This window comes from Diplodia corticola, assembly GCF_001883845.1.
Source record: "Diplodia corticola strain CBS 112549 chromosome Unknown scaffold12, whole genome shotgun sequence".
NCBI classification, from domain to species: Eukaryota; Fungi; Ascomycota; class Dothideomycetes; order Botryosphaeriales; family Botryosphaeriaceae; genus Diplodia; species Diplodia corticola.
The window spans coordinates 37,828-51,350 of NW_017971491.1; the positions used below are offsets into that span (position 1 = coordinate 37,828).

Below are 13,523 nucleotides of genomic sequence, written 5' to 3' on the forward strand. Positions count from 1 at the left end.
TGGCCCGTACCTACCGCCCGCAGCAGAGCAGAGCTGCTAACGCGCGTGGCCCGGCGCCGCCATGCCGCCATGCCGCCAGGTTAAGAGCGGCGAGATGCCCCCGCCCTTTGCTCGCTGCACTCCGTCCCCCTCTCGCTCCGCCACTACTTCCTGCCTTGTTGCCCTGCGTACTAGCTTTTGCTCGCCGCGGTACTGCCGTAGCGGGAAAGCCTCTTTGCCCGCCGCCGAGCGAAGGAGCTCCTCAGTATTATCCAAGTGTGCCATGTGCCGCCCTCGGCTTTGACTGATTGAGATCCTTCATCACCGCCCTTACTGCCTCCCCCCGCCAGTGATAAAGCGTGCACACACCGCGTAGTCCCTCGGCCGCTTCCTTGCTTCTGCCCATCTATCCATCCGCCCCGCCTCGTCTCTGACCTCCCAGGAACCGCCGGAATGCGAGACCTAAGTCCCACCACCAGGAGGGGGGCTCGTGACCGGACAATGGACCCGAAAGCCTCGAGATCGGGGTCGAAGCTGCCCCGCTTGCTCTGGCGTGGCTTCGTCCTCAGCTACGGTCTGCTGGTCGGCCTCGTCTGGGTGCTCTCGGCCGTCCGCGACGGCCTCTTGTTCCAGCGTCGGAGCAGGAGAGTCAGCGACAAGGAGCTGGCTGGAGGTTCGTCCCGCCCCTGTCACACCTCAATTCATCTCCAGTCCCCTTTCAATCCGCCCAGAAAGGCGTTATCCAGCAGACACGCACGAGCTAGCTAACAGCCCGTCCCATCCGCAGCCCGCGACCGCCTCTGGGACCTCTCGAAAGCCCCCATCCCCAGCTTCACGCACGCCTTCTTCACCACGGTCGACGAGAACCCCGTCACCCTGCACTACGTCGCCTCGGCCTGGGATGCCGGCCCGCGGCCGAACCTGGTCGTCTTCCTGCACGGCTTCCCGGACAGCTGGGCGCTGTGGAGGGACTACCTGTCGCAGAAGCGCAACGTCGACCGGGACACGGTGTACGTGGCGCTCGACCTGCCCGGCTTCGGCGGCAGCGACAGCCTGCCCGAGTACAGCGCGTACAATGTGCTGGAGGCGGTGGCGGGCTTCGTGCTGGGCATGCGGGAGAAGTACGGCGTGGACGGCAGCGGCGAGGAAGGGGGCGCCGTTGGCGGAGCGCTTGATGAGAGGGGCCAGGTTGTGCTTGTGAGCCACGATTGGGGTGGCGCTGTGGCCGGCAGGCTGGCCAGCGAGGCGCCGCAGTTGGCCGATCACTTCGTTATTATGAGTATTGTGTTGGTAAGTAAGCATTTTCTCTTTGTTGCTGCTCACATGCTGCTGAGGTCGTTCGATGTCCTCTTGTCTGCGCAGTGTACATTGCACAGAAATTCCGTTCTGCCACCGTTTAGTTCTGTATTTTGCTCTGTTTTCGTCTCAACTCCGTTACTCTATATCATTCCAATCTCTTCTCATTTCGTCTAATCGCTAATTACCAAATAGCCCAGACTTTGGATGGCCAATGCTCAAGCACACATCTCCTCCGCCCGCCGCATGTGCCACACGTGGTTACAACAGCCGCTGAACTTCCGCCCCCTCCGTAACTCTTGGAGAACGCTTCGACCGTTGCTCACACAGCTCAGCAAATCTCATTACATATTTGCTTTCGTTCTCCCTGACATCTTGGCCAAAGTGCTGGGTTCGTTCACTGGCACCTGGTTCCTCAAAAAGGTTCACCGCGTGGCCATGCCAAAAGCAGCCATCAATGGCAGCGACAGCAACTATAGAAGAGAAGCTGCCGAAGCCCTTGCCAGCTCCCTCGGCCCGAGCATCTCCCAATGCAAGACCAACATAAACCAACAACATCTCCCCGCCCTCCCAGAAAAGCAAGCCGTCAACGACATCTCGACGCCGATGACCTACCCTCCGTCCGTCCACGCCCGCGCCGCGTCCTCCAGCCACGCCTGGTTCCAAAAGACGCGCTACTACCGCGACGGCCTCATCCTGGGCGACTGGTCCAAGAGCCTGCAGACGATCCTCCTGCTCTCCGTCCTCGACAGCTCCAACTCGACCCTCGTCGGCTCCTCGACCGGCAACTCCCCCACCAGCAGCAAATTCGCCTCCTTCTCCAGCCCTCCACCCTCTTCCGACCAACACGGCGACGACAGCGGCCTCAGCGCGCGCCACCGCCGCCGCCGCTCCAGCATCGCCGGCGGCGGCCTCTACGGCACATACGGCCCCGCCACCACCACCAACAACAACAACAACAACAACCACCCCTCCGCCGGCGTCGTCGGCGGCGACCAACAACAGCAACGCCGCCGCTCCAGCCTCAGCGTCGGCGCCTCCCTCTTCGACAGCGCGGGCAGCGGGCCCCGCGGCGCGCTGCGCGCCCCCGCCACCGTCGTCGCGGGCGGCGACGACGTCGCGTTCGACTGGCGGCTCGCGCTCGAGGGCGTCGGCGACCACCTCGGCATCAAGGGCGGCGCCGTCGTCGTGTGCGAGGGCGCGGGCCACTGGCTCGTGCGGGAGCGCGTGGGGATGGAGGTGGTAAGGAGGGTCGTGGGGAGCGTGACGGGGGCGGAGGTGGAGGTGGGGGTGGATGAGGAGGAGGAAGGGGATGAGAAGGAGGGGAGGGGGGGGAGTGTGGTCGTTGTTGATGGGAAGGGGGGTGGTGGTGGTGGTGGAGGTGGTGGTGGGGTGAGGCAGTTGTTGAAGGGGGTGGAGGGCGTCAAGGTGACGGTGGAGCGGTAGCCTACCAGTGGCTTTTGATGGCTGCTGATACACGGCCTTTGCTCTCTCTCTCTCTCTCTCTCTCTCTCTCTTTTTCTTTTCCTGATGGTCGGTCTCCTTTTCTTCTCTTGACCGAGGCGTTTCGCGTTCATGACCTTCTTTTCTTTTTCTTTTCCCACTTGCACGCTATGGGTCCACCCTCGCTTTGTAGCAGTCAGTCGTCAGAGATTTGATGCCCCATCTCGTCCCTTTTCGTCTCTCGCTCTTATCCCTTCTTCTTCTTCTACCTCCTCCTCCTCCTCGTCGTCGTCGTCCTTTCGTCGTTGGACTCGGGTATACTCTACCGTACGGGCTTCTTCTAGGTTGTTGTACTACTCTGTATATTGTATGATATTAAATTACTTTTTTCTTCTTTTTTCTCTTTTCCTTTGCTAAGGGTGGAGGGGTGAGGGGGAGTGGTTTTTTTTCTATATCAAATCGTATATTGGTTGCTCTCTCTGTGCGTGTCTCTCTCTCTTGGGGCATTCCTGTTTTCTTGTCGATTGACTGCGTGAAGAAGGTAGTTGCGTTCGTTTGTTTTTCTTGTGTGTGTGAGGCGGGAAGAAGGATAGGGAAGAGGGAAGGAAAAGGGGAGACTGTTCGTATGCGCGGAGTTGGGGCCGTTGGCAAGAGATAAATAGCCGTTTTACTGCCCTGCTCTGTCCAGCAAGAAGAGAAGCCTACATATGTGTCTAGGTTCGACACTTTCGAGTCGAACCTGCAATTCCATAGTGACCATGGCTACTTAGAAGGAATACGGGGTGAGTGAGGTGGGATGCCTCATTGCCTCGTTTTGCACCCTTCCCCGCGTGAAAAGAACCCAAGTTGAAGACGGTGAGGAGGATACAACTTTTAAGGGGAAGGTCAGGATGTGTGTAGCGGGGCCCAAACTCGCACGGAAGCACAGATACAGTATTTTAAACACGTGGGGTAGTAGTAGCACGAAGACTCCTCTCAGATCATTCAAGGTATCGCCTCGATAGTCGCTGTGGTGCAACTTCTTAACCGGCCGGTGTCCAGCAACAACAAAGACCGGACAACACGGTGCCTTCGTCATTTTCGCACTCAATCCAAACCGGAATAAGAAAAAAAAATCCATGTGCCATTGTCCATACATGCGGTTTCATTCCAATTCAAAGTCCCGCCTACACAATTTTTGAATGACGAGCCAAAAGAGACACACAGCCGCAAGTTCCACTGCCTCTGAGCAAGGCAACGAAGAATAAAAACCAACGTCTGGAAATAGTACACAGAAGGGAAAATGAAAACAGCAAGGTTCGATACACAAGATTTAACGCCAAGACGATGCTGTGCGTGTGCGCCGGCAGCAATGGTGTGTGTATGTGGATGGGGGGAAAAAATTACCGTCTCTATCGTGTTTGTTGGATACGAAAGTTTAAGCAGATTAGAAGGACCAAACAAAAAACAGCAGCAAGCACCGCACGTGGGCTTCAAGGGCCGGGGTATCCGATCGTATCTCTGTTGTCGTCGATGAGGCGGCCGTATCTGTAACACATTATTGTCACAACGTTGATCGACGCAAACGGGGTTGTGAGCGGGAGAGGCGGGGAACAACTCACTCAAGCAGCAGTCTGAAGAACCACGCCTCAAAATCCTCATTTCTCAGCGCCTTTCCCGCCCAGTCGCGCCCTTCGTCCGCCATCTTCTTGGCCATCTTCTTGCCCTCGCTTGTGCCGTCGCCGCTCGAGAAGAAGCGGATCGTCTCGAGCCACTCGTCGCCCCGCAGCGAGAGAGGCACGTAGTGCAGCCACGGCTGCAGCCAGTCGGAATGCCACTCGCGGAACACGGCCATCTTGTACACCATGCTCTTGCTCTGCAGGAAGGCGTAGAACCGGCCGCTAAAAGCATTTCCGTCCATGTCGAGCAAATGCTTGTGCGACCAGGCGTCCTGCTGGTCCGCCGCGGGCGCCAGCTTGAAGAATTCGCGCTGCGCGTCGCAGTCGCCCGGGTCGCATTGGCCGATGTGCGAGAAGTGGACGTCCATGAGCTCCGCATAGTCCTTGCGCGACACGGTCTTGGGGCCCCAGACGGTGGCGCCGCCTTCTTCGTCGCGCTGCCCCATGATGAGGGCTTTGCCGGGCTCGTTCAAGCGGGAAACCACGTGTTGTCGGTGCTGGCGGCGCCAGCCACCGTTGCGGCTGAACCCACCTGTTGTTGAACCTCGCCAGTAAAGGCTGTCTGCCTTGTCCTCCCATGCAAGGTCCCGGTCACTGTCGTACGGTACCTTCCCATACCAGTACCACGGGCTTGGGTACAGGATATCCTGGTAGCTGCTGATCTTGCTCTGAGAGAAGATAGGGAACAGTTCTTGTACAAGATTGAAGGCGTTTGGCCGGTCGAAGAAACCGAAAGTAGAGGATAGCGAAGGTGCGTTGCAGATGTCCGAGAAGGCTGTAGCATTGTAGACGAAGCCAAGGTCACCAGCGGCATACGCAGTCAAGTTGTCCTTTGGGTTTTCTTCGATGCTCCGCGCTTGGCTATCCGGCGAGCAGGAGAGGCGTGAGTGGGTCCAAGTGCCTTGGTGCGCAAACCGGTTGAAGCGGGTGGTCTTGACCTCCTCGACTCGTTTACCGTTGTTCATGTCTTTCGGACGCTTGGAGAACTGGTTCTTCGGTGGCTGGCTGGCCGCAGCTACAGACATGCGGGCGTTCTTGGCACGTTCCACGAGGCGGGACAATTCGTCATTGGGCACGACCACACGTGGTTCATCGTGAATGTTGAAGGCAAGGTCCATGTCCGGGAGGAAAGCGAGGAAGTTCTTGAGCATGCCCAGCGTCGCCTCTCTCTGCCAGTCTTGGCCGCCTTCAACATGCGTGGCTTGCCCGTCCCTGATCAGCAACCCGATAAGAGCATTTTCCCCATGGCCGAGTGCCTCCTTGACGCGGGAGCGGACCGTAGCCGGTTCCAACGCCCAGAACGGGAGCAACGAATGGTAAATGGAGTCGTATCCGTCATCGATGAGCCGGACGCCCTTCCTCTTGGCGAAGTCAAACCATCGGTCGAAGTTGGGAGGCGGAGGAACTCCGTACCGCCGTCGGTATTCGGCCACAGCGTCGCCAAGGTTCTGCGACTGGCGGGACAAAAGTTGCTCCCAGTTCTTCTCGGCGCCCTTGACCAGCTGTTCAATAGGGTGCACGTCAGGTGAAGGTAGCGCAAGTGGGCTGAGAGGATCGGCCGGCGCAAATCCGAGATCGTGGGGAGTGGCGTCGCGCAAGGCGTCGAAAGTCGAGATGGATTGGCGCAGATAGCTTATGCTCAGTATAACGAAGGACACGACCGAGAGCGCGGTCAGAAACTGTCTAGCCAGCATCATGTTGCCGGTTGCGGATTTGCTCAAGGAAACAGCGCCCGCACCGCCGTAGATGAGAGCGAACCAGAAGCTCGTGAAGGACGGGAAAGCATAAGAACGAGCAACGAGGAGCGCTGCCACTGTCGAGCAGGCGGCGGGAAAAGCTCCAGCCTGTCGTATCTAAACAGCCGGCTGGGTTAGCATCTGCAACGAGAGGCGCTTTGTCGGGTGGGGTGGGTGGCGGGTGGGGAGCGCAAGTTATGGCATTCCAGGCGCGACCGAAGGGAGGGATGCATGCAACCGCCTTGTCCGCGTCGCATGGGGGAACTGGCATAACCGACGCGCCATCTGTCAGGTTTGCGGCGGCTGGGCCGAAATGGGCGAGCGGTCGGACGGTTACGATAAGGCGGGAAACCCAGGTATTGGGAGATTGTGCGAGTGCATGCTAGCGGCTGGGATTTGCATGGGACCGGAACTCACCATGGAAAAGAGCGTCAAGTGCTTAATTGCAGCAGTGGAGGCGCCTTGCAACCCCAGCTGCAGCGCCCAGAGCCGGCCCGCGTGCTCCCACACCCCAACTGCGTCGCTATTCACACCGTAGTATATGGTGTCGGTCCTGAAACTGCGCTCGAAGACGAAGGCAAGCACCAAGCAGGCGGGCGCAACCACCGACGCCGTATCCCGCAGCGACACGAGCCAGGCATCCGACCGGGTCACCGTGTTCGAACGCGGCCGCATCGGCATGATGGGCGACGGGCCGTTGCTCATGCTGGGCTTATAGTCCCTGATCGAGGTGATGGCGTGCTCGAGCACCAGCAGCGCAATGCTGGTCAGGAGCGCGCTGCACAGCGACAGGGCCAGCACATGCGGCAGGATGGTCGCGACGCTGAGCCCGCCGGCGCCTGCCACCGTCAGCACGGCGAGCATCCCGTTCGAAACATCGTAGCGACTGGCGTCCGGGTTCTGGTGGAGGTCCTCGAGCGTCATGAAAGGGGAGCTGCGGGCGACAACATCGGCGGAGCGCAGCGCGCACAGCGTCGCCGGAAGGAGGGCCTGTGTGTCCCAGTCAATGCCTCGAGCCTTCTCCATCAGCTGCTCACTCGGCGGGGACAGAACGTACCTTGGTCCACCACACGCCTTCGTGGTCGTGCGCCGTCTGCTCACAGACGGCAGCAAGAGCAAGCAGCGCGCCGGCGACCCAGCTGTACCTCCTGCGGAGCGCATTGTCCCAGCCGGTCCACAGCCCGACGCGCACACTACTGTATGTCCATAGCAGGGCCCACGAGACGGCAGCGACGAGCAGCGAGTGCTCCGGCAACTGGACGAGGGCGGCGAGGGCGGAGGAGACGAGGAAGGCGGCAACCAGTACAGTCGGCGAGCGCGCGGAGAAGGACTGAAGGTGCGCTACGTGCGGCGGCAGCGCCAGTGGCATTGGGTAGTCTTTCGTGTCGAGTGACGGCTTTCTGCACGCCCCGTCATGTCTTGTCGTCGTGTCGTCTGCGCGCTCAGGGCCGCAAGGCTTGAGTCGCCCGGTGATCTGAACCGTGTCCTTGGCATCCCGTCTGCTGCCACCGCCCGCACAGCGCCCAGCCCCCCTCAACCGCCTTCGCCGCCGCCGGCGCTGCGGCGCTGCAGGCCCAGGCCTGGCCCTGGGCCGCGCGTTGCTGAGGCCGCCATTGCACCACGCCCGCCATGCGCTGCTCGCGGCCTGGCGACCGAGTCCCGGAGGAGCCCTCAGCCCTTTGTACGAGACGGATACCCAGCGCCCAGCCTTGAAGGATGCCGTCACTTGCCAAGCAGCCGCGGCATAAGCACTGCTCTGTGCTGCGTGACTCTGGGTCGAAGTGGTAAAACGTGTCGGCGGATGTGGAGCTCTTCGTACTCGCGTGCCGCTCTCCCCAGACCCGGCTGTCCCGGCAGATCACAGCATATTATCCTCCACGGCACGGTTCGTCTCGTGTTGAGATCACAGCTCTCCCGCCCTGCGCTCTAGCCCGCCGCGAGGAAGAGGCACGAGGACCAACCATGCTCCTGCGAAGCGGCCCGCGGCTGTGGCTGCCTGGCCTTGCGAGTTCTTCCGTATTAAACTCCAGTAGCTCCCGGCCCATGCCAGTGCGCTCCCAACCCGCAATCCGCGGCTCAGCCGTCCTCCACTCCCCGCGCACGACCCCGCCATTTCAATGCCCGCCGCGGGACGGGAGTCTGTGGACATGGCGAGCGCGGCTGCTAGCGGCACCTCGATCCGGCCGTGGAGAGGAGCCCAACGCTGTCCCGCCGACTGAGACACCATAGACGGCCGCCCGCTGCTGTTCGATGACGCTATTCTTCATGCACGCCGCTTGAAGAACGAAGGCATTGCATAAAGCTGTTGTGGTCCGACAGCCTGTAGAATCTACTTACTTTTTCTCACGGCAACGGCGTTCCCCGCCCAACGGCTGGTACTTGTCGAATCGAGGCCGGTCGTCTTGGACCTATCCTGCAATTTCCTGCCCGCGTTGCCGTCTGTCAGTTGACAGAGTTCTCGAGGGAGCTGCTCAGACCACCTGCAGTCTGCGACGGTTACCCTTATCCGAGACACTCGTGACTCCTGGAAGTGGCAATCCTTTCGCTCCTCAAAGTGATGGTTGGATATCTCAGCTACGCACTCTGCGGTCCTTGCCCGACATCATGCCATTGGTGTGCATTCAAACAACCACGCGGCTTCGGTGATTCAGTCCGAGACGCCCAGGTGATCTGAGGATCACATCACTTCGCCCGGGGAGACGACGGCGTTCAGCAACCACATGTCTGAGGGCACAGCAGCACGAGACGTCGGTACGCGGCTTGTATAATCCGACGTCTGGTGGGTACGATAGGTAATCAAACATGAGCGAAGGATCAATCTCATTCTACCGACCTAAAGGGAATATCCAGGCAGACGTTGCAGAAAAAAGAAAATCCGAAAACGATGGGCTCGGGGAGCTCAACGACTCGTCGGAGTTGACCCGAACCCTGACCTGTAACTCCTGTTCCCTCCAATTAAGACTCCGCGGGATCCATGGCGCCGTAGGCCTGGACGGCCTGAGCTGGCTCGTCCGGCCTAAGCACGAAGAGGCGGCCGCAGCCTCAGAGCTTGTGACCAACGACAGAGAAGAAGTTGCATTGCGAGACATGACTGGCCTTGCCCGTCGTCTCGTCGAATATCTGACAGCCAAAGTACTCGGCGTTGGGCGGCGTGTAGACTAAGCCGCCCGCGTTAGCCTGATACGGCAAATGTGGGACAGGGTTGCACTTACGGTGAAGCGACACGGCCACGTTTTCGGGATCCGGATTGGAGATCCTGTGGAGCCCCAGCCGATCCGACATGTAAGTGACTCCGTTTTCATGATAGAGCGTTTCCTTCTGGACCTGCGGGGGTGCGGGCTTCCCCTCTTTGGCCAGGTCTGGATCGGGCCATGCGAACAGCGTCTCCTTCAGAGTACCCTTGAGGACCTTCATCACACAGTGGGCATTTGCATGGCTGAGGGCGCTGTCAGTATAGTTCACGTAGCGGTGCAAAGGGTGTAGTGTACTGACTCGTGAATGGGGGAGCCTTTGCCGGGAGTCCAGACCAGTATAAGCCTGCGGGGTCGGTCAGCCTTAGGCCTGGGGGAGTCGGAGTCACCACAGGCGCAGCGGAACGCGTACAGATTTGATTTGCCATTTCCTTTGTCTACTAGGTTTCTAGTGTAGTTTCGGCTGTAGTCGCCCAAGGCATACTTCTGCCACTCTTCTGGGCTGGAAGTGTACCTTTCCATCAAGGCCTGGAGCTCGGCGGGATCGACGTCCTTAGAGTCTATGCCGGACGAGGGTCCGAGGACTCGGCTTAGTTCCTGGACGAGCACGTGGAACGCGTCCAGCTCTTGGTTTTTTGGAAGCCCGGGGCCGGGCGCGGCGGCAACGCTGGTGTCGAGGGCAGTCATGATTGCAGAATGAATGCAGTGTAGCTGGATTCGAAGTGAAGGAAAGGGGCGCCTTTAAAGGCGAGTCGCGCATGCGACAGGAGAAGTCGCCGACCTCCTCTAAGCGTTCCCCGAGGTACGTCACGTCGGCTACTGTCGGTGAAGCGCGATGGGATAGGCTCAAGGAGCACGCCCAGGTACCACCTGCGATCTGTGAGGGTATCAGACGCGTACACTGGCTTCCTAGCACAGCAGGAACGAGGGATTGCGTGATTCACCGGCGGACGGCAGCAGGGAGTGGCGCAGGAGTGCTCGAGTAAAACAGCGAATGGCAACCTGATCAACCCGTATCAGATCAGGCGCAGATTAAAAGCTTCTCCAGGAGACAAGTGCGAAAACGGCCGCAGCCGGCGTCCGCCCGATCTCCGCCGCGTTGACGTCTGGCGTGAGAGGTGCCTTGATGCCTGGCAGGTGTTCGCACCAGCTGGCCAAACCCGCCACTACTATTAAATAACACTTGATCGTAGCAAGTGCCTTCCGTGTTTTTAATTTAATAAGTTTGTTCGCGACAAACGTACACGAGCGTCTTATTCGCGCACAACTATCTCCTTTGCGTACGACCTTCTTCTTCGCGCGAGCGTCTTTCTCATAAACTAGTATTTCTTTTATGAATGTTTTCTTCGCGTGAGCGTTTTTATGTGTTTCTTACGAGTATTTCTTTTTTCGCAAGTAGGTTTCTCCTTCGCCAGCTTTTTTGATAGATAACCTTTTCGTTTCATATCAATAAGTATCCTCTTCGCGAGTATCTTTTTTATACAAATAAAAGCTATAATAAACTTTCGTGGTGGTGGCGGGTTTGGCCAGCTGGCGCGGACCTCTACCGGCAACCGCAAGGTGCGCCGCCCGCCAACCGAAGATCTGCCCCACGTTTTTCTGATTGGCACGTCATAAGAATTTCCACGACTCTCACCCATATCGACAACCCCTCTCCACCAACGTACAGCACGACCCCCACGGCGAGCGAGCCCCCCGCAGCACTTGGATCCGAATCTTCGAGGCTCTAGCATCATTTCGAAACCAGCGTCGAGCACGCAAACACCGGCATCATGGCGACAACAGTGGATAAGGTGTGTGACGGCAGTAAAGCCTTTTCGCTGCAGGAACAGTAGCAGCAGCAGCCGCAGCAGCAGCTAACATGCACCGCAACAGATCAAGGAAATCGAGTCCGAAGTATGTCCCAGCGATCCAAATGATGCTGCGACAGCGCATTGCTTACGCCGCACAGATGGCTCGCACCCAGAAGAACAAGGCAACGTCCTTCCACTTGGGTATGCATCAGCGCACGCGCACGAACAACCCCAGCGGCTTGGCTGACAGGCTTTGTAGGACAATTGAAGGCGAAGCTTGCGAAGTTGAAGAAGGAGCTTATGACCCCGTCGGGGGGTGGTGGCGGCGGCGGTGGTATGTCTTCCTAGATCGACCTGTATCGGAGGCTAGGAGCTCACGCAGGTCACAGCTGGTTTCGACGTCGCGAGAACTGGTGTGGCCAGTGTGTGAGTAGAACCTGATGTGCGCATGTAGTCCAGAAACTGACGCAGTCGCTAGTGGCTTCATCGGCTTCCCTTCAGTCGGCAAATCAACATTGATGAGTAGATTGACTGGGCAGCACTCTGAAGGTTTGCCACTTACGTCTCAAAGCGCCTGGAACTGAGAGCTAACGTTTGGATTAGCTGCTGCATATGAGTTCACTACGGTGAGCGTCGCGCGTACAGTTAGGGTGAGGTTGAGGCTGACTTTATGTGTAGCTCACCACCGTTCCCGGGCAAGTCATTTACAACGGCGCCAAGATCCAGATCCTCGACCTGCCCGGTATCATTCAGGGCGCCAAAGATGGCAAGGGAAGAGGTCGACAGGTCATCGCCGTCGCAAAGACATGCCATCTTATCTTCATCGTCCTGGACGTTAACAAGCCCCTCACCGATAAGCGTGTCATCGAGACGGAACTGGAGGGCTTCGGAATCCGTATCAACAAGAGCCCGCCCAACATCGTATACAAAAAGAAGGATACTGGTGGCATTAACATCACCAACACAGTGCCCCTGAACAACATCGACCATGACGTAAGACGCACCTTCCTGAAGAAGAGCGCACTCCGCTAAATTTCCGCGTTGCAGGAGATCAAAGCCGTTATGAAGGAGTACAAGATTACATCGGCGGATATTGCCATCCGGTGTGACGCCACCATTGACGACCTCATTGATGTGCTGGAAGCCAAGAGCAGGGCGTACATCCCGGTTGTGTACGCGTTGAACAAGATCGATGCTATCACGATCGAGGAGCTCGACCTGCTGTACCGGATTCCAAACGCGTGCCCCATCAGCTCAGAGCATGGGTGGAACGTCGACGAGCTATTGGAGCAGATGTGGGAAAAGCTTAATCTCCGGCGCGTGTACACGAAGCCCAAGGGCAAGATGCCGGATTACAGCGAGCCAGTCGTGCTGAGGGCGTCGGCGTGTACGGTGGAAGATTTCGTAAGTCATCATCGAGGCTGGCGCTTAGCCCGGAGTTCTCCACCATACTGACTCGGGGGGCGGCAAGTGTAACCAAATCCACAAGAGCATCTTGGAGCAGTTCAAGCACGCGATTGTGTACGGCAAGTCGGTCAAGCACCAGCCGCAGCGGGTCGGCCTGAGCCACCAGCTCGAAGACGAAGACATCCGTAAGTACCGACTAGCGCTGGGGCGGCGCGCACAACACGTGGTGCTAACAGCACGATTAGTGACCATCGTCAAGCGGTGATCGTGCGGTCGCCAACAGGCAGCCCGACGGACCCAGGGCAGCGGGTGTGGCGCCGAAAATTTCGGAGCAGATCAAATGCAATTGCTGGTTGCCGCGTGCGGGCCCTGTCGGCCAGGACAGGGCGGCGCTCCGGGCATGGATTGGTGCTTAGGCGTTATGGAAGTGGAGGCCCTTGGTATTTATTGCATTCTGCCAGTTTGCGCGCGGGCATGTCGGGCTTTTTATTGATCGACCAAATCTGAAGGGATTGACAGTTACGCCTGACCAGCGACCCCACGGCGCGGCGGAGGCAGCCATCTTGGCCGTGCTGCAGGCGGACCAGCCAGACGGCGCTATCGACGGTGTCTTACGCATCCCAGGACGGCGGCCGGCATTGGGGCGCGCTGGAGAGAGGAAATAATACGAAGATGATCGGCTTGGTTTTTGCGGCTTTTTCTTTTTCCCCGCTGGTGATTCGTGGACCAGGCCCAATTTGCAGGGGCGCGCTCGGCCACCGCCTTCAAACAGCGACTCAGCAGGCCGCGGGCGTCGCCCCGGGCGCCAAAACTGACGTTGGCTCCGCTGCTGACACCCGGGCCACTGCTGGCGGCCGCCCGAGCGCGGCCGCTATCGTCGCGAGGGCTGGATGCTGGATGTGCGACGGGCAGGCAGCGCAGCCGCCACGGGCGCCGCGGCGGATCTTCGATTCGTGCGGCCGCGCCGGGGGGTGTGCGGTAGGTCTTCGTCAGCGCGTTGGCTGCCCGTCGTGGTGCCGT

The 13,523-nt window shown here is 58.9% G+C and overlaps 4 protein-coding genes across 4 annotated transcripts; 2 read left to right on the plus strand and 2 right to left on the minus strand.

Moving 5' to 3' along the window:
* Positions 1–432: 432 nt before the first annotated feature.
* Positions 433–2,721, plus strand: BKCO1_1200013 (alpha beta hydrolase; the record flags this gene model as incomplete). The annotated part of the gene is made up of 3 exons (XM_020270622.1): positions 433–652; positions 767–1,269; positions 1,471–2,721. 3 exons carry the CDS (start codon positions 433–435, stop codon positions 2,719–2,721), a joined length of 1,974 nt encoding a protein of 657 aa, XP_020132568.1.
* Positions 2,722–4,190: 1,469 nt separating this feature from the next.
* BKCO1_1200014 (glycosyltransferase family 90 protein) lies at positions 4,191–7,481 on the minus strand (the record flags this gene model as incomplete). The annotated part of the gene is made up of 4 exons (XM_020270633.1): positions 4,191–4,245; positions 4,320–6,229; positions 6,530–7,102; positions 7,170–7,481. 4 exons carry the CDS (start codon positions 7,479–7,481, stop codon positions 4,191–4,193), a joined length of 2,850 nt encoding a protein of 949 aa, XP_020132567.1.
* Positions 7,482–9,154: 1,673 nt separating this feature from the next.
* BKCO1_1200015 (cysteine dioxygenase) lies at positions 9,155–9,990 on the minus strand (the record flags this gene model as incomplete). Its single annotated transcript, XM_020270644.1, has 4 exons — positions 9,155–9,270; positions 9,325–9,548; positions 9,605–9,649; positions 9,716–9,990. The coding sequence occupies 4 exons, from the start codon at positions 9,988–9,990 to the stop codon at positions 9,155–9,157; spliced, it is 660 nt and encodes a 219-aa protein (XP_020132566.1).
* A 1,085-nt stretch (positions 9,991–11,075) lies between these two features.
* Positions 11,076–12,768, plus strand: BKCO1_1200016 (ribosome-interacting gtpase 1; the record flags this gene model as incomplete). The annotated part of the gene is made up of 11 exons (XM_020270655.1): positions 11,076–11,096; positions 11,179–11,199; positions 11,255–11,297; positions 11,356–11,430; positions 11,486–11,522; positions 11,575–11,645; positions 11,700–11,722; positions 11,775–12,089; positions 12,144–12,500; positions 12,568–12,688; positions 12,749–12,768. The coding sequence occupies 11 exons, from the start codon at positions 11,076–11,078 to the stop codon at positions 12,766–12,768; spliced, it is 1,104 nt and encodes a 367-aa protein (XP_020132565.1).
* Between the last annotated feature and the right edge of the window lie 755 nt (positions 12,769–13,523).